Source organism: Apteryx mantelli, chromosome 2, assembly GCF_036417845.1.
Source record: "Apteryx mantelli isolate bAptMan1 chromosome 2, bAptMan1.hap1, whole genome shotgun sequence".
Taxonomy (NCBI): domain Eukaryota; kingdom Metazoa; phylum Chordata; class Aves; order Apterygiformes; family Apterygidae; genus Apteryx; species Apteryx mantelli.
The window spans coordinates 105,706,762-105,731,484 of record NC_089979.1 but is presented as its reverse complement, the minus strand read 5'-3'; the positions used below and the strand labels follow the sequence as shown (position 1 = coordinate 105,731,484).

General features: G+C 40.3%; 1 protein-coding gene across 5 annotated transcripts in view; it reads right to left on the bottom strand.

Annotated features, from left to right (window-relative positions):
* TNS3 (tensin 3) overlaps positions 1-24,723 on the bottom strand; it is a 332,367-nt gene that overhangs the window by 287,085 nt on the left and 20,559 nt on the right. The window contains exon 1 of one of the 5 annotated variants that reach the window (XM_013952784.1): positions 23,642-23,666. The exons of the other annotated variants lie outside the window; for them this stretch is intronic. Within the exon in view, the coding sequence (XP_013808238.1) occupies positions 23,642-23,665 (24 nt within the window). The 5' untranslated portion in view covers position 23,666. Of the gene's footprint in view, positions 1-23,641; positions 23,667-24,723 lie in introns of those variants that run through there. 5 annotated transcript variants of the gene reach the window in all.

Sequence of the window (24,723 nt, the reverse complement as noted above, 5' to 3'; positions counted from 1 at the left end):
GTGATATAAAATGAAGGATCTTGTCAAACCAGCAAGCAGCCCCACTTCCTTCCACCCTTCTCTGTGGTCCCATGAGGCAGCATAACAACAGTGTAACTTTCAGGTTTCTTAAAGACTCCTCTATTCTCAAAATATCTTTCTAAATACCACAGCTGAACTGTTCACTTTCCACTTCTCGGGCAAAGGTGATAGTACAGGACCCACCACAAAAAGACTGAATTTTCTATGGGCAAAAGTGAAGAAGTGGTTTGGAATAATTCCCTCAGCAGCATCAAGTTATTGGTTTCTCCAGCCAATATTCTAAGTTGATCTACTCTGCAGTTAGCAAACATACAGGCAGTGCAATTAAGAAAGAGGGGAAAACCTTTACAAACACCAAAGGCAAGACAGCAAAGCAGAAATAGAGATAAAAATCTCTAAAAGCACTTAATTAGCTCTCAAATGTATTTTGGCTATTCAACAGGCTCAAGGTACAAGATTAGACTTTAGGGAAGGCCCTCACTACGCTTTATAGACGCATGTCTCACTTTGGTCTATTTCAGCAAATTTGCTTCAAACCAAACTACAATTAGCAGCTTCTTCCAAAGGTTTCTCAGCTTGTTCTGACAGTAGAGCAGCCTGTTCTCACCATTTGGCATCCTTGTGTAATTATTATATTTTCTGTCTAGCTGCATTATACAAGTTCCTGACAAGTCATTCAATAAGATCATCCTCCTAATGGATATTTCAGGCTATGAAATGCCATTTCTTATTACTCACCAGTCATAAATACTCAAAGTGGAGAGAGGGTTGTATGCCATACAAGGTGCCATTGCTAGAGATCGCATCTCTCCACTTCAAGAGGAATAAACTGGAAGAATAAATCTTTTGACCAATGTTATGGTTGTTTATAAACTCCACTGGAGAAAGTCAGACTTGTAGACTACAGAGAGAGGGCTGAATGTCCAGCCAAACAGCCTAAGATGTCAACGAGCTAAACTGAGATTACAACCTTGGCTTTTTCTGTGTATTTCATAATTAAGAAAGACAAAAAGTACTCACCAATTGAAAAATGTTTCATAAAGCACAGCAAAGCACAATTCCTTATCCCATACTGAATGCAGTTTAAAGCACTATATGAAATGTGGCAGGTCCCTTCTGGAGATCTGTGGCATTCGATATGCATATTAAAATAGCATATGCTATTGTACCACTTGCACATTAAAACAAATGAGTATTTTCCGTGTTTTTTAAAACAGTGAAAATTCCACTCTGTTTGAATCTGAATATCACTAACCTATATGGACACTTAGAAAAAACATTAAGTTATTCTGAAAAAGAATATGTGGCTAAAACTCTTTGAAGTTGAAACATTATAACAGAAAAATTAAAATGAACTGCTATTGAATCACTGAAAGGCACAATCCTGATTGAATCTGGGATTCTGGGATTTTATTCAAGTGAAATTTCAATGTTTTATCTCCTCTTCTTTGGGCTTAACGGATGCTGAAGAGAGACAGGCATGGGCTTTTTTCTTTTGTTTTTAATACCTCAGATATATCCTCCCTACTGCCCTTTCAAAAACATCTGCCTCCCTTTCTCTCTGTCTTCACAAACAATCCACTTTTTTTTTTTTAAACCAAAATAGACTTAGAGTGTTCTGCCCAAAACCTACTTGTAAATATTATAGGAGAACAGAAGAGGAAGTACCTGAAAGCAACTTGAAAAGTCAAAACACCGAGAGCCAACATATTGATTTAGTTCCCAGTCATCTCACACGTAAACAAACAAAAAAGTTGACATGTATGATGCTTTCAAAGCAAAATCTTAAAGCTATGCATTAAGCAAGGCAGATATGACTTAGACCTGGACCATTAATGCTTATCATCATCAAACGTGGTGCTTATCTATTTTGAGGGGCTCTAATGACTTAACTGGAAAACTCACTTGGAGCATCAGGCCCACAAGATGTTATGTATCACCTGCCGAGCACACTGACGTGCATGCCGAAGCTCAACGTGACCTGGCAGCCTCCTAGGGACAATTACTCCCGTGACACACGTTCAGTTTACGTGGCCCCCACAAGTCACCAAACACAGCATCGCCAGCGGGGTGTGCGGAGACGCGAGCAGCCGTCTGCTACAGGTGCTGGGTGATTAGAGACGGCCGTTAGCACTGGCCCCACGCTACTCCTACTGGTGGGGGCTCTGCGTGAGTCCAGCTCTCAGTGTAGGCAGTCCGTGTGCGGGCACCGCAGCCATTCAGCAAGCGCCCTCCCTTGTATTGTGGTTATAGGTGCTGGCTAGGCTTTTGTTTAAAACAGACAGACTTCAAGGGCCTGCCCAGGCCCATGACTAAATCAGTATGTGAAATGATCCACCAGCCTGCCAAATACTGCCTTTCCAGCACTGTAAAAACTATTTTAATGCCAATCATACGAAGGAGGTGACCTGGGTAAGAGAAAGAGACATGTTTCCAATACTTGCAGCAAGCTCAGAAAAGACACCCTAGCACAGCCTGGCAGCAGGTGGGAATGATGGTTATTTCTCAGTAAACCACGTCAGATATGCTGTCCACCAAAATGACCCTTTTCCCCTTTGCTTCTCCCCCAGCCTTCCATAATGCTGCCATGAGTGATCTGCCATCTTTGCAAAGTACGGAACTAGGGGAATAGGTACCATGAAACGCCCAGCAAAAGCTCTCATTGAGAGTCTAGGGACTTGCACACTAAACCCAAATCAACAAGAATGATGGCTACAATATAATGGGGTACAACCAAATCTCTTCATGCATGTTTAAGCATAATGCATTTGTTAAGCAAAAAAAAAAAAATCAACCTAAAATCTGCAGTCTTTCTTAATATTTGCGACCATGTCTGTAGACTGAAAGTGTCATAGCTTCTCTCCAGACTATTCTTTAAATTAAAGGGAGTGAAAGAAATAGATTCTTCAAGTGCATGAAATTAATTAAAAGCATATATTGGAAAATAATTGGACAGGATAGGAAGAGGATGCAGGAAAGAAGAATCATTATTCCCATTTCACAGAAGATGATCTAAAGCACAAAGTAAATGAGCATCTTCTCTAAGAACACACAAGAAGTCTCTGAAGCACCAGGGTACAAACCCGCTTTATATTATTCCCAGCACATTTACCAGAAGCTCATTCTTCATCTTTGAAGAATCTTTTCTCCAGGACTTCAACTGTTCCCATTACATATGCCTCAGTTAAGCTGCAGCCTTGCATGCAATATCACAGCTTGGATTTTCATTTCATTCCCATAAATCTAAATATTTTTATGGCAGGCACCAGAAAGATATAACCACCACTGTCTCAGTTAAAAGCTTTTCCTCAGATTTAGGCCTATGGAAGATGAAAGAACTCTTTCTCCAGCAGAAAAATATTTGCTACAGGGCAGAACTTGTAATTAAAACACTTTTCCAAAAGGAATCAGGCTTCTCTCTGACGACAAATTTGGTCAATTCAATACAAAAAAAAGTGTCAGCTTTGTCAAACAGTTTTCCTGTGACAAGTATCACAACCTTTTTCTATTTTTTGAACTTTTATAAACAAATAACTACACAACTATGAACATTTCTCATCATTATTTTTAAAGAAAATATGTTAATGACATCTTCATTAATTGTTTACTCTTTGTAACAATAAAAAAATGGGTATATACATTGGGTATATTAAAAGAAAAAAAGCTTTTTCTCCCCCCTTTTTTTCTTCTTATAACTTTTTTTTCCCAAAAACCCAACCCTCTGTTAATATATTTGGGTGAGCTGTATTTAAAAGATTTCTCAATTTCCTCCAGACTTTAACATCATTTTTTCATGCATTTTAAATGAGGAAATCATTTACTTCCTTCTTCTAGCAGTTTAGTAGCATGCTTCCTCCAGAAAGCTCTGACCAGGTGCCTGATCTGCATGTGCTGTTCATAAAAGCTACAGTTCCCTTCAAAAGGAATTTTGAACAGAGCTCAAAATGCCTATGAGTGACTAAGTCATAACCCCAGTTTCACAATTGTTTTAAAAACTGGGCTGGTGTCTACATCTAGTACTGCTTGACTTCAACAGAGCCAGGATTTTACTCCTGGTAAATATTAAGATAATGGCATCCCACTATCTGATGGTACCTCATGTCAAATCTTCCATAAATTAAAGATGCCTTTGTGTTTATTCCTCTGTCACTAAGAGATATATTTGGCATGCTGATTTAGAGGTGTACAACAGCATGTTATCATCATGTGGGCTTGAATCACAGACAAAACAGCTGGTGCACTTCCCCCACAGCTCTGTAGCATGGCTTTGGAGATGAAAGACACATGCTCCAGGGTAGTGCTGCCTCCACACATGGGCTTCTACCCCTCCAAAATGAGTCCTCTCCAGGACCCGATGCAAAGAGGACGCAAAGGGAAGCCGAGGAATTGCTGAGTCCCTGGGAAATCTCTCTCAAAACGATATTGCTCACAACAGTTGAATGCTCATTCATGAAACAATCATTCTGCTCATGCTATATACAGGAAAAAGCCAAGAGGAAAAGCTTTCCTCGTATGCATATAGAATATGCATCTCTTATTTCATTTCCCTTGCCTGAAGCATTCTCAGCAGCATGTAATTTTGGAGACGCTTACACGTGCTTACTGTTCTGTTTGGCTTCCTACCACAAGTTTCACAATATGTTAGGTTCATTCTGTAGACTGGTTGTTTAGCCAATCTTTATGCAGAGACCCAGACTGAATCTCAGGACACAGCTCGAACTGAGAGCGTCATCTCAAGGGGAGCACACATCAGTGAGACCATTTTACTGCAATGGGAACAGTATCGGTATCTCCCTTTCCCTATTTGTGATTTTAAGGTCTTAATGAGTAGGAAAGAAAAAGAAAGTGAGTATTAAAGAAAAATAAAAAAAATAAAGTTATCTTCACATTAAGCAATTCTTGGGTGATTGAATTTGTATTTCATAGGAAATGCATTTTATTTAATTATAAAGTTAAAATAGGTCAGTAATTCACTGCTGAGCATTTAATTCCAAAGAACTTCTTTTGAGTCTCTCACATTCCACTTCCACTGAGCAAGGAGTAATGTAAATAATCAAAGCAGTTCCTCAGTGTATTACTTAAGAGCCAGATTTTCAGATCCTTTGGGGAAAGCTGGTATGCCACAGTAAAACTGCAGCGAAAGCCATACAGTGAAAGTTTTTTCACTTGATCAAGTGCAGTGAAGTAATTTATATAAAAATGTGGATTAGCACTACGCTTTATAGATAAACTGATGTCAATAAGTACCAGCATTTTCCTAAGATATTAAAAGGGCAAGAACTCATGTGTCCTCCACAATATCCCTGGACTTCTTTAATCTTCACTCAGCTTGCCTCAAATCCTGACATCCCTTATCAGTTTTGCCAAACCATGAATTCTCAGTGGCATCTTGCTGGCAGAAAAGAAGAGTCTTTTTGATAATGCCTACCACTTTTTGTTGAGGAACCTACCTTTGGGAAACAGGTCCTGCTTCCCCCATTCACCTGTGATCCCCCTCCCCAGTGGGTCCGATATTGGTCAGGGCTCGCAGCCTGCCCGAAAAGACAGAAGGCACCTTCATGACAATCTAAACTGCATTTGTTCAAATAATCACTCACATCATTATGAACCATCTCCAACAGCAGACTAGATTAAGCAGGAATGCCATATATAGCTTGGCATGGCCCAGTTGCATACACTAATAATATATACAGCCCTCTCTCATGTGCTTCTGATCCTAAAGATACTATAGCTGAGTACAAGAAGAAAAAGAAGTTTGCAAGGGGGAAAATAAACTTTATGATAGGAACAAATTTTATTCAAGAGAATTAAACTTTCTGAAAGAGCTCCATGAGGACGTCTGGCAGAAAAGATGTGAGGAACTCTACCAAATATAACAGTTGAAACATGACTGAAGAGCAAAAGCCTACAGCAAACAACAAAAATCAGGATATGCAGGGAAGAGTACAGAGAAGATATTACGGAACAAGACAAAGGCTAAGGGGAGAAGAGTGGTTTTTCAGATGAAGAATGATGTTTGTGCTGCTTTGACAGCAATGCTTTATAGAAAGAAAGTGGAGTTTAACATAATTAGAAACAAGAAAGGGTTTAGGAAGGGGTGACATGCAATAGAAATGCTTATATGAAAAAGGCCTATTCCGGACAAGCAACAACCAACAGAAATCTGGCTCTGGGATATTTGGAAATCACTGTGCTCTCCCTGGGGCTCCCTGTGAGCGATGCCACCCATTCTCCAGAGCTGTTAAGAGGCTTCAGTGCTCAGCCAGAGCCAGCACCAGCCCCTCTGCTTGCAAATGCAGCATCAGCTCTCCGGGTCGGCTGCACCCCAACCAACATTTCTGCTATCCTCCTGCTTGTGAGGGTGCCACAGCTACCACCCTGCCAGCCCCTTAACTGTTTTACTTGTTGCCTTAGTTAATGTGGACAACTATTCCTTGGTTATAACAAGGATCATCAGAGCTTATTTGCTATGATTACAGAAGCTACAAATAGAATAACTGAATTCCAGGTATTCTAGGAAAAATAAATTTGTTTTCCTTTGGTGGAATATGCTTTGATATCTGTATTTTCTTAAACTTCCTATTACTGAGCAAACAGGATCTGGGGAAAAAAAAAAAAAAAGGCAGTGCAAATATTCCAAAGCCTTCTCTCCACACCGAGGTGTTATGCTCGCAGGAAAAATGCTCCAGGGCCCTGCCATGCAGAGCAGAAGATTGCCCTGGCTGGTCTTGTGCTGACAGACCAAGAATCCTTGCGCCACATTCCCTTTCTTCTGAGGCAGATCTAAAGCATTTTGCCAATTAAAGATGATAAAACACTGTAGGGGATCATTTAGGGTGAGACATTGGAGCAGCTAATTATGATGGAGATTATCCTACTCTGTGAGATAAAATGGTAGTAACTAATAAGTGGCAAGACTAATCAAATGCACTGCACTTCAAAAGGGCAAGAATGCATAGCAAGATACAGATCTATTAGTTAGAAGAAGATTTAAGAACAAGAAAGTGGACACTCACTATTTATGGTCCCATCTTTCCAAATACAGCCATTTACACACACTGAGGAAGCCTTCACTGGCACTGTCAGAGAAATGCATGCAAGTCTGAAGCCAATCTGATGCCCTTTTTATCTTCCAGTATTGTGGAAGGACTGGAATCACTGACTAGCTGCACTAATCAGAATGACCAAGATTCAGGAATCCCTTAATCACCATTTTTTCTTAATTTTGCAATGACTGTTTAAAGTAAATCTGATTATTTTATTTTGTGAAATTCTTTATTTTCATTTCAGTTTCCAAACCTTTGACTACTGTGTGAAGTATGCACTTATTCAGTTTTACATCTCACCATATCAAAATCAGAACACAGAGAGAAATGATCATTTTGCTCATGGCTAGTGAGCTTTGCTAATAGAAGCACATTTTCTTTCCTACTTTGATCTGTATTTGAAATTTGCAGTGTCTTCCCTGGCCTTGTAGCTGCCCAATTAGGAGCTATAAGGTCTCACAGTAATAAGGCTTAAAACACCACCATTCTAAATGTCAGAGAACTCTGTGTAGTCTTTTAGCCAGGTATTCATACAAGGCCCTGTAATATTACGCGTTTCGGTAGATATTTAAACTAGGGGAAGAAAATGGACAAGGCTCGCTCACACACACACACACACACACACACACACACACACCCCTCCCCGGTCCTTTTTTTAAGTGGGTATGAAAGGCTTCTGCCACATTGGCATCTCTGGTTTGTGGGAAAGGGAAGCCAAAGACTTCCCTAATATATCTGAGACGTCCCAAAAGAGAAGCCTTTCCCCATCTTGTGGGTTGTGACTGAACCACAGAAGATGAAAGCGGGGCACAAATAAGCCACGAGGAATGTATGAAAGAATGGGATATGGGAGAAATGGAAGAGGCCAGAGGTAAACCACATAACATTCGATATCTAGAAAACAATATTCATGTAATTGTCTTAACACTGTCTGTGCCTGCCTTACACAACCCCCCAAAGGCTTTTCAAACACACTCAAAGAAACATCTCTGGAAAAAGACGAAACAGATTTGTAGTGCCGACTATTGCAGAGATGTGATGAACCTATCCAGAGAACAAAACCAACTATATCTTTTTATTTCCTTACAGATATGTACAAAGTATCTCCTCCTGACTAAAACACCAAGGAAGAATCAGTTTTTGCCTTGGAGGTGTACAAGCCAACAAAAATGGCATTCAGGTTATCTTGCTGAGAAACCAGATTTTTTCATGTGCTTTCCTTTCTCTAATGTATTAGGGATTTAGTTTCGTTTTGTATTATCCTTCCCAAAGTTATATTTTTGATTCGGTCTTCTAATTCAAACTGAATCTTCCCTCCTTCACTGTATTCACACAGTGTCTTTAGTAAGTCCACATGTATGTATCCATGCCTCATATAATCAAAAGGTTAAAAAGGCTTCAAGCTAATGAGTGTAGGCATGCAAGTATTTAAAGAAGACACTTGGTTGCATCAAAGTCACCAATTTCTCAAATGCTACTTCATGTTGACAAGTCTTTGCTGGGATTTTTTTTTTCTTTTTTTTCTTTTTTTTATATGTTACATCTTGTACTGCCTGATCTCCATAAAAGGAGACCAGTGAGTAGCATTTAAATTGCTTTGCAGTGCCTCATGGCTGGGTAGCATTTCCAGAACACCAGACTCTTGCTAAAACATGATACTCTCCAGGCTGCATAACTGTTTGGTTTGTTGGAGCTCAAAATGAAGGAAGTCTTAAAAAGTAAGTCATAAGAGCACAAAGCTCTTTCCCCTCCTCCCAAGTGTTGCACATAGAGATCGAGGGAGGATTTTTTTTTTTAAGTGCACAATTTAACTTTTATATTTCTTTTATATGATGATAGCACAAAAAAGCATCCAATCAACAAATTAGTGATACCAGAAATGTTAAGTGTAAACTTCTGTTACACAGCTTTTTTTGGAGGGGTGGAGGGAAGAAAGGTTCAATTACTCACATCAGTAGATGTGAAAACTGAAATTTGTTCCCACTTCTGTGTGAAGAGAGAGGGTGGACTTGGGAGATGACTGCAAATGGTCTTTAACTGGGTGTCCAGCACTCGATCCTTCTTAGGACTGGCTAAGCCATTGTCATGTATAACAGTGTTATCATCAATATTAGATTGAAAATTGCAGCCACAGGGACATCTACAGCAAAACTTCCATCTGGCGTGAGATATCCAGCTAGAGATTAACTTGACTGTACAACACCAAGTCCTTCTCATTTTTTCCTCTAATACTCATGCTCCATGAAATATTCAGCAATATTTTCCTAAACTGCGAGGAAAATTGGACTGGTGCTCCTCAATTTGATAAAACCTAAACCTTCCTTTTATGTGAGTGCAGGCAGTTAAAGAACAATAAGTTATTCCTCTAGTCCATTCTCCTATTACAATGTAAACATTTTTCACATTCTCCTCCATATATCTATATCATTATCCATCACTAACTGCCCTTCCCCACCCCCCCCAAAATTCCTTTCATGGTGAATGAAACCGGAAGCATTTTTCAACCCTTAAAACTGAAACACTGCCTTAGCTAAACAGTCTTTTTTATTAGCTAAGGCTTCTAATTTATGTCTTTGGCCATTACATGTGACCTTTGGGGAACTGCGATGCATAAACTATACCTCTTTATATTAGCTGCCAGCTGAAAAGCTGACATTCTCCCAAGGCCCCTGCGCACATTTATTGGTCAAGTGTTGCCATACATTTAAGTGCTCCTATTCTATTCCCGTCTATACTGACATTGTTTAGGGCCTCCTAGCAAATAAATACTATTCCACACAATGTTCAGTCATGCAAACAAGCAGGAGGGAGATGTGTTTTTCTGTGTGTTACAAAAGTCTCTCTCTGTTATTTTTCCCTGTGTATCTTTTGGCATGCAATCTAAGGCCTGTGGCATGGATTTAAATATTTGCCTGTGCTGAGAAGCAAGGTACTTAAAAAAAGACAGCTATGGAGGAATTATTGGCTGAGAGCATTCCTTTGCACTACACGTTATTGAAAGGTACTATTTAAGCTCTGGGAAATGCATTTCTTCCACTGTTTTTCCCTTACCTTTGGAAATGTTCACAGAGAACTAAATTGGGAAGGAAAGAACCCTATAGCAAAAGAAGTGCACAAGGAATTATCTTTGGAATGTTCTTTCTAATCACAAAAAGTATTTCTGCTTTACAGACTCTCCTCCTTCCAGCCCAATTTCACTTTAATCATCCTGCACTGAAATCAGAACCCTGAATTATAATACAGACCCTGTTTTGTATTATTGGCCAAAGCATTCACTTGGGCTGGCTCAAGGCCAGTGAAGTTTGAGAAAGGAAAATGTAGCCCTTTAGCATGACTAGCTCAAATAGAAGAAGTAGGTAAACAGTGAGGTAGTAACTGTGGTCTAAACTCAATTTGCTGTCTTAATTCGGCGATCTACCCTTGGAGCTGGTTAAGCTTGACAGGTTTGATTCTGAGCAAGCAATGATCAAATCCACATAAAGACTCCTTGATGTGCTCTGTCCCACACCAGACAACATCCCCCAAAGTAAGTATCTTCCCAGCAGACCCCCAAGACTGTCGTGCCATGGAGAGGCGTACAGTGCAGAGGGTGCACGGGGGACATGCCCAAGAGTTTTGCCCTCTCACTGTGCCCCAAGCCTGGGCTGTAGGGGCAGGTGCAAGATCTTCGTCCTGCACAGCTGTCATGTTGACACTTTTCATGGTGTTTTGTCAACTACTATTTTTCAAAGAATAACAGCAAAAGGTGGCACCGCTCAAAAACTCTGCACCCAAATCTGTCAAATTCTGGCACACCTGCATCTGAGCTACCCGTGCCAGCACTGGAGGGACACCTTCCAGGCCCTCCATTCCTTATGGTCTTGTCCTGGGTCATATTATTTGATGAAACAAAACATAAATATTAAAAATGTATATACACACCCCAAAAGAGACATATCAAACATGGTCTATTCATCCTGTCTTTCTTAAGGCAAATTGCTTTATTCAGCTTATAGCACTTACTAATAGGATTACACCAGGGCATGATAGGACTGATTTGCCACCGTCTTGGATCTCACTGGACAGTGCAAGGCATAAGGAGTAAAAAGGTGTAGCTGTCTTTGGAAAATAATTCTCTATTTTTTTTCCAAGCCTTATAATGAGCCAAGTATGGAAACTGAATTAGACAGAATTACCACTTTTTTTTCTAGAGAGAACTAACATTTGAACTCAATATGAACAGCTTATATGGCTTAGTTTTTCTAGAATTATTTTCATAGCAAGCAAGCAATTTATTAGTCACATTTTCTTTTCTATTCACTGAGGAACATGACTTTAATGTGTCAAGAATCTGGCCAAAGAGCATCCTCCATACTACACATGTTCCTCCCTAAGAGAGAAAGGATACCAATACTATGCTAAAGGAAATCAGGTTTTGACAGCAGAAGGAAGCGCCAGTGGGGAGACCTCAACTTCTGCATCTAGAGCTACATTCAGAAGACCATAAAACTGGGGGTGCTCCCATCTCACATCGCAGCTCAAGCCCACCTCAAGTAGGACTATCAGAAACAGGGTTTGAATGTCATCTCACTGCAAACACCACTTTTCCTTGAAGCCTGATTTCTGAGGAGACACAGAAACACATTCTCAGTAACTACGACTTAATCGCTTACAAAGAACATCGCTCCTCAGAGCCTTTCCTAGCAGTTTACCAAGCTAATGCCTTCCTTTTGGCCTGCCATCACCTTGAACAGGGTCAAGCTTTACTCCAGAAAGGCTCCAGATGAGGCAATAGCACAGATATGCCTGTACATGTACATCACCCTCCCCAGAACGACACAGACATTCGGACGTAGGCAGCTGCCAGCTCACCAAATGGCTTCCCTCCCTGAACCTGCACCCATAGGTGCAATATGTGGCAGGGAGAGGTGGCAGCACACTGCTGGCTGACTTCACATGCCTGAAGCACCTGAAATTTTCCAAGCAAAGCATTCACTTTACCTCTCAGCCCATCGGAATTGAAGGCCAGGAGAAGGCCAGCAGAGGGAAGGGCGAGCTGCCCCCAGGCACAGGGCACCCCGCAGCTGGGACCCAGTACTTCGGGAGGGATCTGCCTGGGAGATCTCCTGCAGATGTGTCGCCTTATCCTCCCATCCTGCCCCTCCTCCTCCTCCCGCCGCCACTTTCCGTCTCAGCTGCCCCTTCGAGAGATAATTGACCTTTGCATCGTGGTCTCGCCCCAGCTTTTCTGAACTGAAGGGTGTCGAATATTGGCTTCCACTTCGCACCTGTTCCCACAGATGGCTGCAGCCCTTAATGAGATTTCAAAGCCCACATAAACACGTTGACTAGAAATTAGCCAGACCTTTCCTTGCTGAAGTCAGGGAAGAAAGTGAAACAAAGCACACATATTTATATAGCAAATAAAACAGCAGTTAGAACTGGCGCTATTCCAGCTGCTGAGAAAAAGATTACGTAGAGAGATGTCTATGTACATATAAGCCTATATCTCTTTGTATGTGGCTCAGCATACTAATGCCTAGTGTGTTGTACCTTTGCACACTATGTAAAGCACAAAAATTGGAAAGGTTTAAAGACTCCAGATATATCTGCAAAAAGAAAAAAAAATCAAAAAATTCAACGAAAAATTTAAATTTTAACTGACAAAATGTTATTACTGTCGCTGATTATTGCAATAGCATCTTAAAAATACCAGGAAATTTGAGTAAAGCACTGTATATCCACACACTAAAAAACAGACCTTGCCCTTAGGAATATACAGTCTAAGGAGATTAAAAAACAGCATAGTGGCACAAACCAGTAGACTGTTGAGAGGAGAGGTAAGGAACAAGTTGGATGACAAATGTTAATTTCTGCTGTGTTGCAGACATTTTCCATCAGCTACATTGAAAAGAAATTGTGTCAACATTAAGTTTAATCAAGCAGCTATCAAACAATGAATGATTAATGATGGTTCATTCCAGAAGCAAAAAACAACCCAGCACTTGTTACATACATGCTTTGAAAGGGAAGAGGGTGACTTTGGCATTAACTCAGCATAAAAATATGTTTCTGCCTTTCTACAGAAACATTTCTCAAGACTGTGTTTCATTAGTACACTTTCTTTTGTTATAAATCTTGTGATAGCTCATTCCTCATTTTCCTTTCTGTAAAAACTTCAGAATTTAATATAAAGTGATAACTTTCTATAGATTTTTATATACCATGTGTAGAATTTAATAGAAAATTTGATCCCTTCTCTCAAATTCCATAGGCAGTTTCAAAAAATCCCAACATAAAAGACATGACCTTTATTCTTAGGTTTATAAAACTCTACTGGTTCTATCACTATTAAATTCTGTAGGCTTTGTTCATAAATTCTGGATTAAGGTCTTCCCAAACCTTTCAGAATCCATCTGGAAAAGGAATGTAATGAAAATTGCCAGGCCCAATTTATATTTTGCTTTTGTTATGTTGGATTCAATAACATCTCAATCATAAGGGGTGAAAAAGAAATAAAATCACAGAAAAATGTATAACCAATGAAGCCGAAAACCAGGAATTTTTACAGCACTGTCATTGTATGATGGCCGGAAAATATTAATTGATTAGACAAGAATAGATGGAAGTTTTTAATGGACATAGATCACATAGCTGTGATTTATTACTGTTAAACATATGGGAAAGGAATCTTAAAATCAAAGACGTCTTATCTAGAGAGTATGAATTTTGCCCTACCAGTACAGAACTGAGATTACAGAGTGAAAGTAATCCCTCCCATTTACAACTACATGCAGAAACCTGAGGTCTAGTATAAATCTTTCAGGAAAGGAAAAAGGAAAATAAGGGGTCGATGCAGGTAATTTTAGAGGAGAGAGAAAGTTTTTCATAATATCAGAGGTATGGGGAATAGAGCTGGGGAAGCTCATCGGGTAGAAAGAGAGAAAGCGAGGCTATAGGGACAAGTGGCCTGAGCATGGAAAGTGGTTCAAAAATAGAGAGACTTTTAAATCAGAAGACAGACACTTTAAATGCAGGGAATGTTGCTGTCTTTACCAGTGACTATACATGCAAATTAAGTGTTGCTCTTGGGTTTGTTACACAAAGCTAATTTCTTCTCTGTGCAAATGTCCTGTTAACTACATAAAGTGTGCAAGATCTGACACTGAAGCCTTGCTGTTACTAAACCTTAAAAAACTAATCAAAAACAATTTAAAATTTATGGCAGTCTTGATCCTATCCATTTGAATTTATGGTGCTAAAATAAAATGATATTTATAAGTCAAATAGCTAAAAGCTCATTCTTAGCATACGCAATGAGAGTGTTAAGCTCAGGACATTGTGTACGAGGAGCTCCTCTTTTAACTCTTCATTGATCCATTATTGCCTATTGCAAAGGTCAAACAATAAAAGGGGAATTCAGTACAACTGGAATTCAATCTGAAGAGGTTGTGAGTTCAAATCTCAAGCAACTCTCCTGTATCCAAAGAACAGGAGCAGTCACTGACAAAAGACTATTAGAACAAGTTATATTCCCTACCCTGGCTCCCCTAATGCCACACATGGCTCCTTCTGCCCCCAGCCTGAGCCCAGCCCTGCAGCTTTCCCCCCTCCCAGCCACCTCGACCTCCCAGTTACTCTGGCTATGCTGGGGCTGACATCTGAGAGGCAATAATCTTCCTAAAGCCCTCCAGAGGAGGCATATATTTACCAGATAGGGTGGTGCTTTTCATAGCTTAGGCTCCTTCTCCAGTAGATCCTTGAGCTTCTCCCTGATACACTGCACCCCAGGCAGTCCATTGGTGGTCATGAAGCCACATAGGCTGTCCACAGGGACACGTAAATCCCATTTGGAATAGTGATGGGAGATGTACTGACACTATGGCAGTAAGTGCAAACATGCACCAAGCCAGCTGCATGTCGTGCCAGCTGCAGTGCCACTAATAATGATGAAAGAGAGGAGCTAAAGATGTCTTCCCAGCCAAGCTCCACAGCAGAGCAACTCTGTTGCCTGCTGAAGTTTGCGTGGGCTCCCCTGCACAGAGTGAGCAGGGGCGAGGCTTCGAATAGGCTGGATGTCATGGTCTCAGAGAGAGGGGCTCCATCATCTTTGTCAGCTGGAGTCTGCTCAGGATGGATCCCACCAGAACTCTTCCCAGAGATACCTATGTGAGGGACATCCATGTCCGCAACAGCAGACCCTGGGCCCACTGACCAAAAGGTCTAGCAGTGCCATGGTATGTGGTGGCTTATGCCTTTGGGGAAGGAGAGAAGTAGGGGGGAAAAAAGAAGAGAGTTTATCTGTAACCTAAACAATCCTAATGGTATCTCTATCACTTGCCAAAGAGGCAGTTTGCAAATACGTGGATTTTTTTTCAGATCTGCAACCTTTCACATGTACTGTAGCCAGAATCAGATAGATGCAGTGGCTTAAAACTGCTTTACCCAGGGGCGGATGAGGTTCTGTGCAGGCCAGAAGTCCCAGACTAACTAAAAGTGAAGAAAAATAGGGTAAAAACTCAAATTGCAGCATCAGGGTACAAACTCTTAGAGCATACCGTTCTTTAGGAAAATTTGACTTCTTAGTCTATCATAAGAGATGCTATAGTTATCTTGTAGCATCTGTTCGTTCCTTGTGTCTCGTTTTTCAGAGAGCCTTACGGTGTCAAGGTCCAGCTGCATCTATTACAGGGAGCCTTGGAGCTTGCAGTGCCACTCCAATGGCACAAATGTTATCTGCAAAATGCCGACAGAGCTGAAAGTGCACAACATAGCAGGAATTGCCCCACTGTACTTGAAAGCTGGATCATTAACACCCTGAAGGAAACAAATGTCTGAGTGTTCACCCCCTGTTTTTTGAAGCCCTGCTTTTCCCCAACCCCTGTTTATTCGAATCTGGTTATTCCCTGAGGGGATGAGGAGGATGTGAACTAGAAAAGATAGATTGTGTCTGTAATTACCAGGGGGAATCCGTCATCCTGCAGTTCTGCCACCTGTCTCAACAAACCAGCCCCACAACAAACATCAGGGAAAGATTTCAGCCCAGACACCAAGGAAGGAAGACAAGGCCAACATTTACAGAGAGATCTGTACCTCTTTGCTCAGCTTTGGTCTTTAAGAAAACCCATTTGGAGTAAAAGAACAAACTTGTGCTTCTGCTGTCTGAAGGGACAGTATAAACACAGAAACCAAAATAGTATTCCAGTGATTAAAAAAAAAAAAAAAAGACGCTATCCAGAAACCTGCCCTTGAGCTTCCAAGTCCATATTTAGGTACCTAAGATAGACCTATCTCTGTGGAAAATGTATGCTGGTCTATTATAAACACATTTCTAGGTGGCTGTTCACTCAACAGGCTTACATTACTCTTCCTCTGGTATATTTTCTTACACTTATAAACAAAAATGAACCAGGAATTGAGTCAGACCATTATGGTGTAAATCTAGCTAGCTAGCTATATGTATTGAATAAACTTTTTAAATAAAATGATTTTAAGAATTATACTAGTAAAACTTTCTGGTGTAGAAAAGCCCAAACAAAATATCTGGTCAACCAACAATTCCCAGTAAAACCAATGTGAAATGCCAAATGCTCAGGAATTTGAAAAACACGCTACTCATTTAGGTGCTTAAAAGTAGCTTCAGGGGCTCTCATTTATCCATTTAGTGTTCAGAAACTTGACTTAAACTTAGTAACAGAGAAAAATATTTAAAACAAGGGAGGAAAAAGGTAGTCATATGGTTATTGTGTTGGGTATCAAACTGACCTATTTTGTTTGATATGTGTTTGTATTTAAATCTGAATGGGGATGTTAGTTTGTAGTTAAGAGCCCATCTCCCTCCTCTATTTAGCAAAGCATTCAAATATTAGACGGCTGTGGAGATTGTGATTGTTTTAAGCATTTGGCCTTAGCATTGTCTATCAACTCTCCTCTCAATTAATGCTTTAGGGAGATGTGACACCACCTCCTAACACAACTGAGCCCACTTCCGTGATTCTGGCCCTCTCATAGGAATGGTTAGAAAGAGAGAAGGAATAATTGTAAGGAACAGCCACAGAAAATGGAGATCAAGCACGACAACGCATTGACTGTGCTCACACAAGGCGAAAGGGCTGTGCACCACACATCTAGTATTTTTAGAGTGCGTTTCTGAAATGTAACCCTAACCTTAGAGCACATAATCAAGGTCAGATGCAGCCACAATATCAAAATCAGGTAGAGGACACTGTAGCAGTAGGTATGCAACAGCTCTCCTACCTTCCCTGCCAGAATAAATTTGACCCCACTCAAACTCTGAGGTTAGCCTCTTGAAATCAGTTGAGAATTTGCTGTTAACTGCAGGAGCCAGACTCTCATCCTGGTCACAGTAGTCCATGTGATTAAATGACCACAGATCTAGAGGCAGCCTTCACAACCCAGACAAAGCATGGGATTATCTGAATGCAGGCAGATTGCCTTCACTTTACTAGACAATAAGAAAACAAAAATAAAGACAAACTCCAGTCTGGAATTTCTTGAGCTAATTTGTACCTCTATCATGAGTGGGACACATCCCACTTCCCTGTGAAACTGGGCTCTACAGATGCAGCCAAAGCATAGTCTTCTTTATTGTGGAAAAGGAAAAAAGGGACCAGTTCATTCAGCCCAAATATCATGTTCTGAATAGTGAATGCTCAACACAACACTCAAAGCAAACAGTGCAGAGAAATCCATAAAATCAAACTCTGCCACAGCTGTGGCCAGTGGAAGGGTTTGGGCTGGATCTCTCACTTACAAAGGGAAGGGCGCTGGCAGCTGCGTATTCTCAATAAAAGCCCCAGGAGTCTGGAACGTATTCCTTGCCCTTGCTCCAAAATAGCCTCAATCTGATGTACTTCCAGGCATGCTGCAAAAGCTATTTGTTGGATGAGGTGGGGGTGGGAGCCGTGGACGTCTGGAAGCTCTTTTGGAATGTCTCTCTTCCTTACGCCAGCTGGCCACAGCACATTCGTGTGTCCATTTAGTCGCTGAAGGCTTCTGGCTGGCAAATTCATTTGTCTGTAGGATGCTTCAGAACAAACTTCAAGGCACACAGAGGCCTGGCATAGCTCTCTTTTCAATGTCAAAGATGAAGACATAAAGTTACTTAAGCAATTCTAAACAGCAAGCAAATTAATAAAGATCACAGACAATTCCTGACAAGGCAAAGAACTTAAGAATTAAATGCTGTAACTAAACTCTTGCCAGTGAAGTTTCCAAACCTATTTTCTTGTGTCAAAAAAGGTAAAGATATGAACTGATGCTGTAGAGATTTGAAATGAGAAGCAAGAGGGGAGAAGAGTGGCAAGGCTCTCCTCCAATTCATTGGGTGCTTCCAAGGCCCAAGGTTAGTTATCATGCGCCGTGGCATTTGCTCTTTGAAGCCACCAAGTTTTGCTGCATCTCATGTGTCCTATTGGGCAGGGGAGATATGGACAAAGCTCCACTTGCTTGAGACTCTGTAAAGAAAGATTCATCACTTAGGCCAAGGGAAAAGTCAAACCTGGGCCTCTGGATTAGGACAGACAGTAGCTTAGCTTGGACTAAGAAGAATAAATGAAGCTGCTCTAATATTTCACTTGTGGGGCCTTTCTTTACTACTTGGGATCTAACACTTGGTGGAAAAGCAGCAGATCAGTTAATGCACATTCAGATGTGTCAGAACGATCTTGGACGATGCTGTGTAATAAAACACACATAAGCAAATGCAGCAAGAATTTTTGTAGCACTTTTTATCACTTGTGCCTTCCAAAAGCTTATGCTGTGTGACTGGCATTGTCCCTGTTGGGAAAGTAAACACTCCTGTCTTGCAGGCAAGATAGCATAGACAGGCTAGGAGAGAACCTGCTTTGTTAGGGCACTGCTAAGGAGATGCAGGGGCTTTCCAGAGAAGCAAAGCCTTCATGCAGGTCATTTGATCTCCTAAATATCCTTTGAGATCATCCAGTTTTGGAGAACAGTGATCTCCTAAGGAACCGCAGGAAAAAGCTGTAGGGCTGAGATAAACTAATGAAAATTTTAATAAAGAATAAAATTTAGAAGAGAATAAAATGATTACATGTATGGACAGGATAAGCCTCACAGCTTCTGGCTAGTATGATTCTGTGCAGCACACCAGATGATATTAATTTTTGCAACATTAGCCCTTTTCTATGTTAGCACACCTATGCCTGAGGACTGAATACATCACCTTATCATTTTGACAGGACAGACTGACATCTGATAGACTGACTGGCAGATTCAAGCTTGTCCCCAGTTCAGTGATATAAATAACTTTGATTATCTTGCTACTGACTCTGGCCCCTAATTCATTAACAGTGGAATTGCTTCATCCTGGGGTCTCCAACTTGCAAGCCAGCAGTGCAAAAGCCCTTGTACAAAAAAGATTATCCTGCAGCCATTCATTTCTTTTCCTCCAACTTGGCCATTTTTTACTTTCATAATGCTCCTTAAGACTCATTTGGTTAATGTTTACTTTCAGCCATGCCCTTCCAACATTGTCATTAATCACCACAAGCATTAACTTTGATTCACTCTGTTGTATCAACATTGATGTTCTCAAGAGTTATTTCAGATGTTCAGTTGCCTAATACCCCATATTTCTATTTTTCCTGATAATTCTTACTTATTCTTTCTGTATCTTCAGTGCTGAGCAGTGCAGAACATGTCGTTACTGCACATGAATTGAGCAAAGGAGCAGTAAAATTGATAACTGAAAAGTAGACACAATAGAAGAAGGAAGAAACAAATTTAGCATTAATATCTTTGAAAATAGGGATAGTCAATAGCAGGAAACAGTACTACCCATCTTAAATCTTGGGAAAAAAAATCACAAGGAATCAAAGTGCTAGCTGACCATCACTTCTTTTTCTTCTGTGTCTCTCTCTACAAAAAAGATTTTCTTTTCATCTGTTTTTTCAAAGTTGCTCATGTTTTTCTCCCACAGCCTTACAGAATACAAACATACTTTTTTTCAGAGTTAGCAAAGTGTCTTAGAAATCCCACTGGATTCAAGGAACTGAGGTTTTAAGATAACCACCAGCAATCATGGTATCAACATGATGGGATCACCACAGTGGAAGAGTCTAGATTGTGAAAAACTTGAGGTCTGTGAATTAAAAGAGATAGGAAAGATTTTAGATAAGAATGGGTGCAATGGTGAGAAAGGGTTACTGTTTTTATTTACACCAAAATATAAAGAGGGAACAGGACTTTCATATGAAATGTTATGTGATTGACAGTGTCAGTTGTTTTACTAGTAACATAATTGTCCATTTTGAACTTCTGGCAGTTCTCAGTTATGACTTTATTATTAGCAATTGCAATTTTGTTATTTATGGGCAAGCAGCTGTAATTAAACAGGTAAATTTCAGCTCTGTTGGGGAAGCCAGGCAAAGCCAGTGCCTTACTCAAGTTGCATTTTAGACCTATTGTGAGGACGGTCTTCTGAGAGATTTTTGCAAAGAGGGAATTTTGCCCTGGAGAGTAACCTAGTATCAAAATCTCCTTAACTGAAGCTTGAAAACCTGCACTTTTAAAGACTTACCAATTTATGGCTTTATGAAGGGCTTGTTTGAAAAAAGTCATGCCTCCTGCTGACCTCTCTTTATGGCTTTAATAAAGCATCACAGCAAGGTAAGAATTATCCCCATTAGGCTGGTTCATAACAAGCTTGTTAAATTTCAGATAATAAATCAACTTTAGCACAAAACCCAACAGGATGTAACTACACAGGAACCTGCAATCTGAGAGCCAGATCCAATATATGTATTTATAATAGCATATTATATTACATATAAGTTCTGATTTTTACAAACGTCTCCTTGGCCCTAAACTCAAATGGAAGCGGAGACGATAAATAAATAAACTACCTGAGTGGTAACAGTTGCACCAATGCAAACTGCTAGTTTCCTGAAGGAAAAGGGCCTCAGGAGGCTCCATCAGAGTCAGCATGGTCTGTGCTGCAACCTGAAGCTCCTTCTTAAAAGTCCGGTTGAACTCAGAAAAGTAAATAACAGCCCTGTGGGATTTTGTGTTCATGATTTCGTGCTTGTAACTGGAACAGCGCTTTCATCCTGTATGTGCACAGCTTGCAGCAATTGAAGAACCATCTTTCCTAACGTCCAGCCTTGCAAATTCAGCTTGGGGGCAAGAGCCAAAGGTATTGCTCATACGCATCATGGTGAAAAGCAGCATTTTCCCTCCTAAGTTATGTCCTGTTAGCAAGCCTTCAGCTCTGTTGCCATCACTGGATTTACCAGCTGAAGCAATCGTGGCAAAGATACCAGAGTACCAGAGTACCTAGTGGACTCTGACTCATGCTTTAACTGCATTGCTCATGTAGAACTAAAGGAAACAAGGAGTTACTGCAAAATACTGTTGTTAGAACAAAGAGCTTTGAACAAGGCAGGAAGTGCCATTTTTAAATGGTTACTTTTCAGCACAGAAGGTGCCCTTAAACCTCTTGCTAGCCTTCAAGCAGGGGCAGCCCAGTGTCCAGGGAGGGCTCCCAGGATACGCTGCATCTCCCCCAAGGAGACGCAACCCACATTGTGTTGAATCTGCATTTTTATCTCCTGCGGCACATTGCCCCCAAAGCATCTTTAATCATACCAGTTTCTCCTACCTAGATCCCATTTCCACTAGTGAATTAGCACTCGGAAAGGGAGAAACATTAATTCAAGTGCTATTACATGATATAATGAAGTGTCTCAGAACATATTAGTCCTCTTGCATGCTAGTGGACAAACATGGTTTTGCTTAAAATAATAATTAAAAAAAATGAATGAAGGAAACCCACCATCACTTTGTAAAACAATGACAACAGGAATGCACAACCCACAACAAGAAAAAAAAAAGGTCTTTTCCTATTCTCTCTGTTACACATCATTGCTTGGTATTTTGGGTGCAATGGGCCAATTTTCTATGCTTATTTTATTATTATAAATGGTGACCTGCATGTATATGATTTATAAATACATAAAGACACCTAATACTCAAAATAAACTCAACCTGAAGTCAGATTGGCTTTGGTAGGACTGTTGGTGTGACAAGTAATAATGAATTACCATCTATACTAGTTAGCATTGTCTCTGCTAGTGAAGTAGTGCTGTAACCAAGTAACTGCAAGCTCTAAAGTTTGGCCCTCAGGTACACGAGCTCTCCATCACTAGGTGGAACTGTACAGCAGATTTTGCTGAAAGATAAAGACATGAAAGCTTACATTGTTGTGTTAAATTGACTTTTTTCCCTTCTTTTTCATTTATAAATTTGAGAAAAAATAAATCAAAAGAAAACTAAACCTTACATTTTTGGTGTGAATTTGAGAGGAATATAAAGATGACGAGGATATCATAATAAGGTGTATTTTCAACATTTTGCTAGTTTCTAATGAGACAAGTTTCTCAAGAGTCACAGTCAGGAGCAGGGTTTGTGTCACCTAACCCCATAAGAGGCCACTCTAACTAATTCAAGCTCAAACATTAAGCATCAGCTTGGCATCCTTTCAGTCTCCATGCAGAAGCAACTACACATCAAGGGCTTGGGACCAAGAAAGGAAGCAGAAAAGTCCAGACACACTGAAAAATCCTTGAAGACGTCTATGTATTTCATCACTAGAACAAGATTGGCTACAAACCACATCCTGGTTAGTTTAAGGGCATAAAAAGATTATTCTTTCAACAAAACTCAAAGACTAATGTTAGCAGCACGTCTAACTGTGCATGACAGTGAATGAATAAGAACAAACCTAGGAGAGTTCTTCCCACAGTCCATACGTAAATCACTCAATCTGGAAATTTAATTTCTCATTATTCCTTTTTCCAGCCTGTAATATTTATTTCAAATACCTCTTTTTGACAAACAGCAAGGTAAAAGACTTGAGAAGGAAAACCTTAATCCAGCTACATGGCAGACAGTGGAATACACTGATTATGCTTTCAAAATGTTTCACAGTATGATATTAGCAGCATTATTTCACAGAACACTGAAAGAAACTTAAATTTTCATTTGCCAAAATAGCAACAAGAATAAAAACTTCCTCTTCAAAAATGAAGGGGAAAACTCCATCAGCCCTCAGATGCATGGAGTGGACAGAAGGGCAGAAAAAGAAGTTACTGTTAACATTGGCTCTCTGAGTCAAGATACAAACACACTTGCTATCCACTTGCTCTTTTGGGAACTTACAATACACACTTTTAACCCACACCTTTTCCATCTGACAGAGGACAAGGATAGAGCTCTAGCTTCGTGTAAGGTATACGGCACACCATCTGGGACATGATTATCTAATCGTTATTTTTAGAGTAAGTGTAAGTTGATATATCATCAGCCACCTCTGTAATTCCACAGCTTTCATTTCCTTTTGCTGTTAGAGGTATCATTTTAACTAGTAGTGCAGCATAGAGGAGTCACTGTCTTGGATGAAGACCCTGTTGTATTAGGGACTGAAAAGGCACAGAGCAAAACAATCGATGAACTATTCCAAAATCATATCAGTTAAGCCATGAAGTTAGATAGCTGAAAAGAAAAAAACCCACACATTTCCAAAGAGCTTATTTCACAAGTCTAGCACCCACCTGCATTTTATCCTTAGGGGACATGAGAGCCCTCTCCTGCCAGACGCAACGCCAGGCAGGGTGCTCCGGCGCAGTCCCCGGAGCTGCGCAGCATCGGCTGCTTGTGCGACTTGTGCAGCCCAGGCAACACCTCACCTCATCACCGCACAGGGCGAGGACAGGCAGAGGCAGGCTTAGGCGAGGTCCCGCCAGTTCAGGGTGGGGTGCACTTTTAGAGTGGCCTATCCAATAGATGACATAAATCCACTCATGCCAGCAACTCTGCCTTCAAAATCCCAGCATGTGAGGCAAGTAATAAACATATGACTACCTGCACAAAATCAAACCTCCACTTGCAGACACTGATAGTCTTGGAAGTACTTCTAATTAAGAAATAGTTATTTCCCCCAAAGCCAAATGAATCAAATATGATTCTATATTGCATTGTACTCACTCATTTACTTATAACAACTATTATTAATTAAAACCACAGTGGAGTCTGCAGGCTTGGAGAGCAGAAACTGAGCGAAGTATTGAAAGATTTGTTACTACAAATCAGAATGTTTGATGTACAGCAGCTATGTATTCCTAAAAAAGACATATCATATATCTGAAATGTTGCTATGTTTTTAACCATAAAAACTTCTAAGCATCCAATTTAACCAAAAGTGTGAATGACACCAGCTTTTGGGAAGGAAAAAAGAGAGAGAGAAAAATAATCTACACTGTACAGAATAGCTATTTTTATTTCACCTAAAAAAGACCAAAGAAACATACCAAAAAAACCTGCAGTGTGACAACCGTTTTTTATTTTCCATAAGGTGACTGACAGATGGAATATCAGGCAACCACAACAACTGCAGCAGTAGTTTAAGATAGCATACCGTGCACATGACCATGTAAACATCATTATATGCAGAGATATAAATACTGTAAAAAAAAATCTGTAGAGAGAGACACCACACACACACTCAATATATTATACACACACTCATATACATACAGAAGGTATGTGATTCCAGTAATGTGATTCCAGTTGAAGGCTTTTCCTTCAGCATTAGTTGGCTGCTATCTCACACTAGTAACAGCTGAAGCAAGGATAA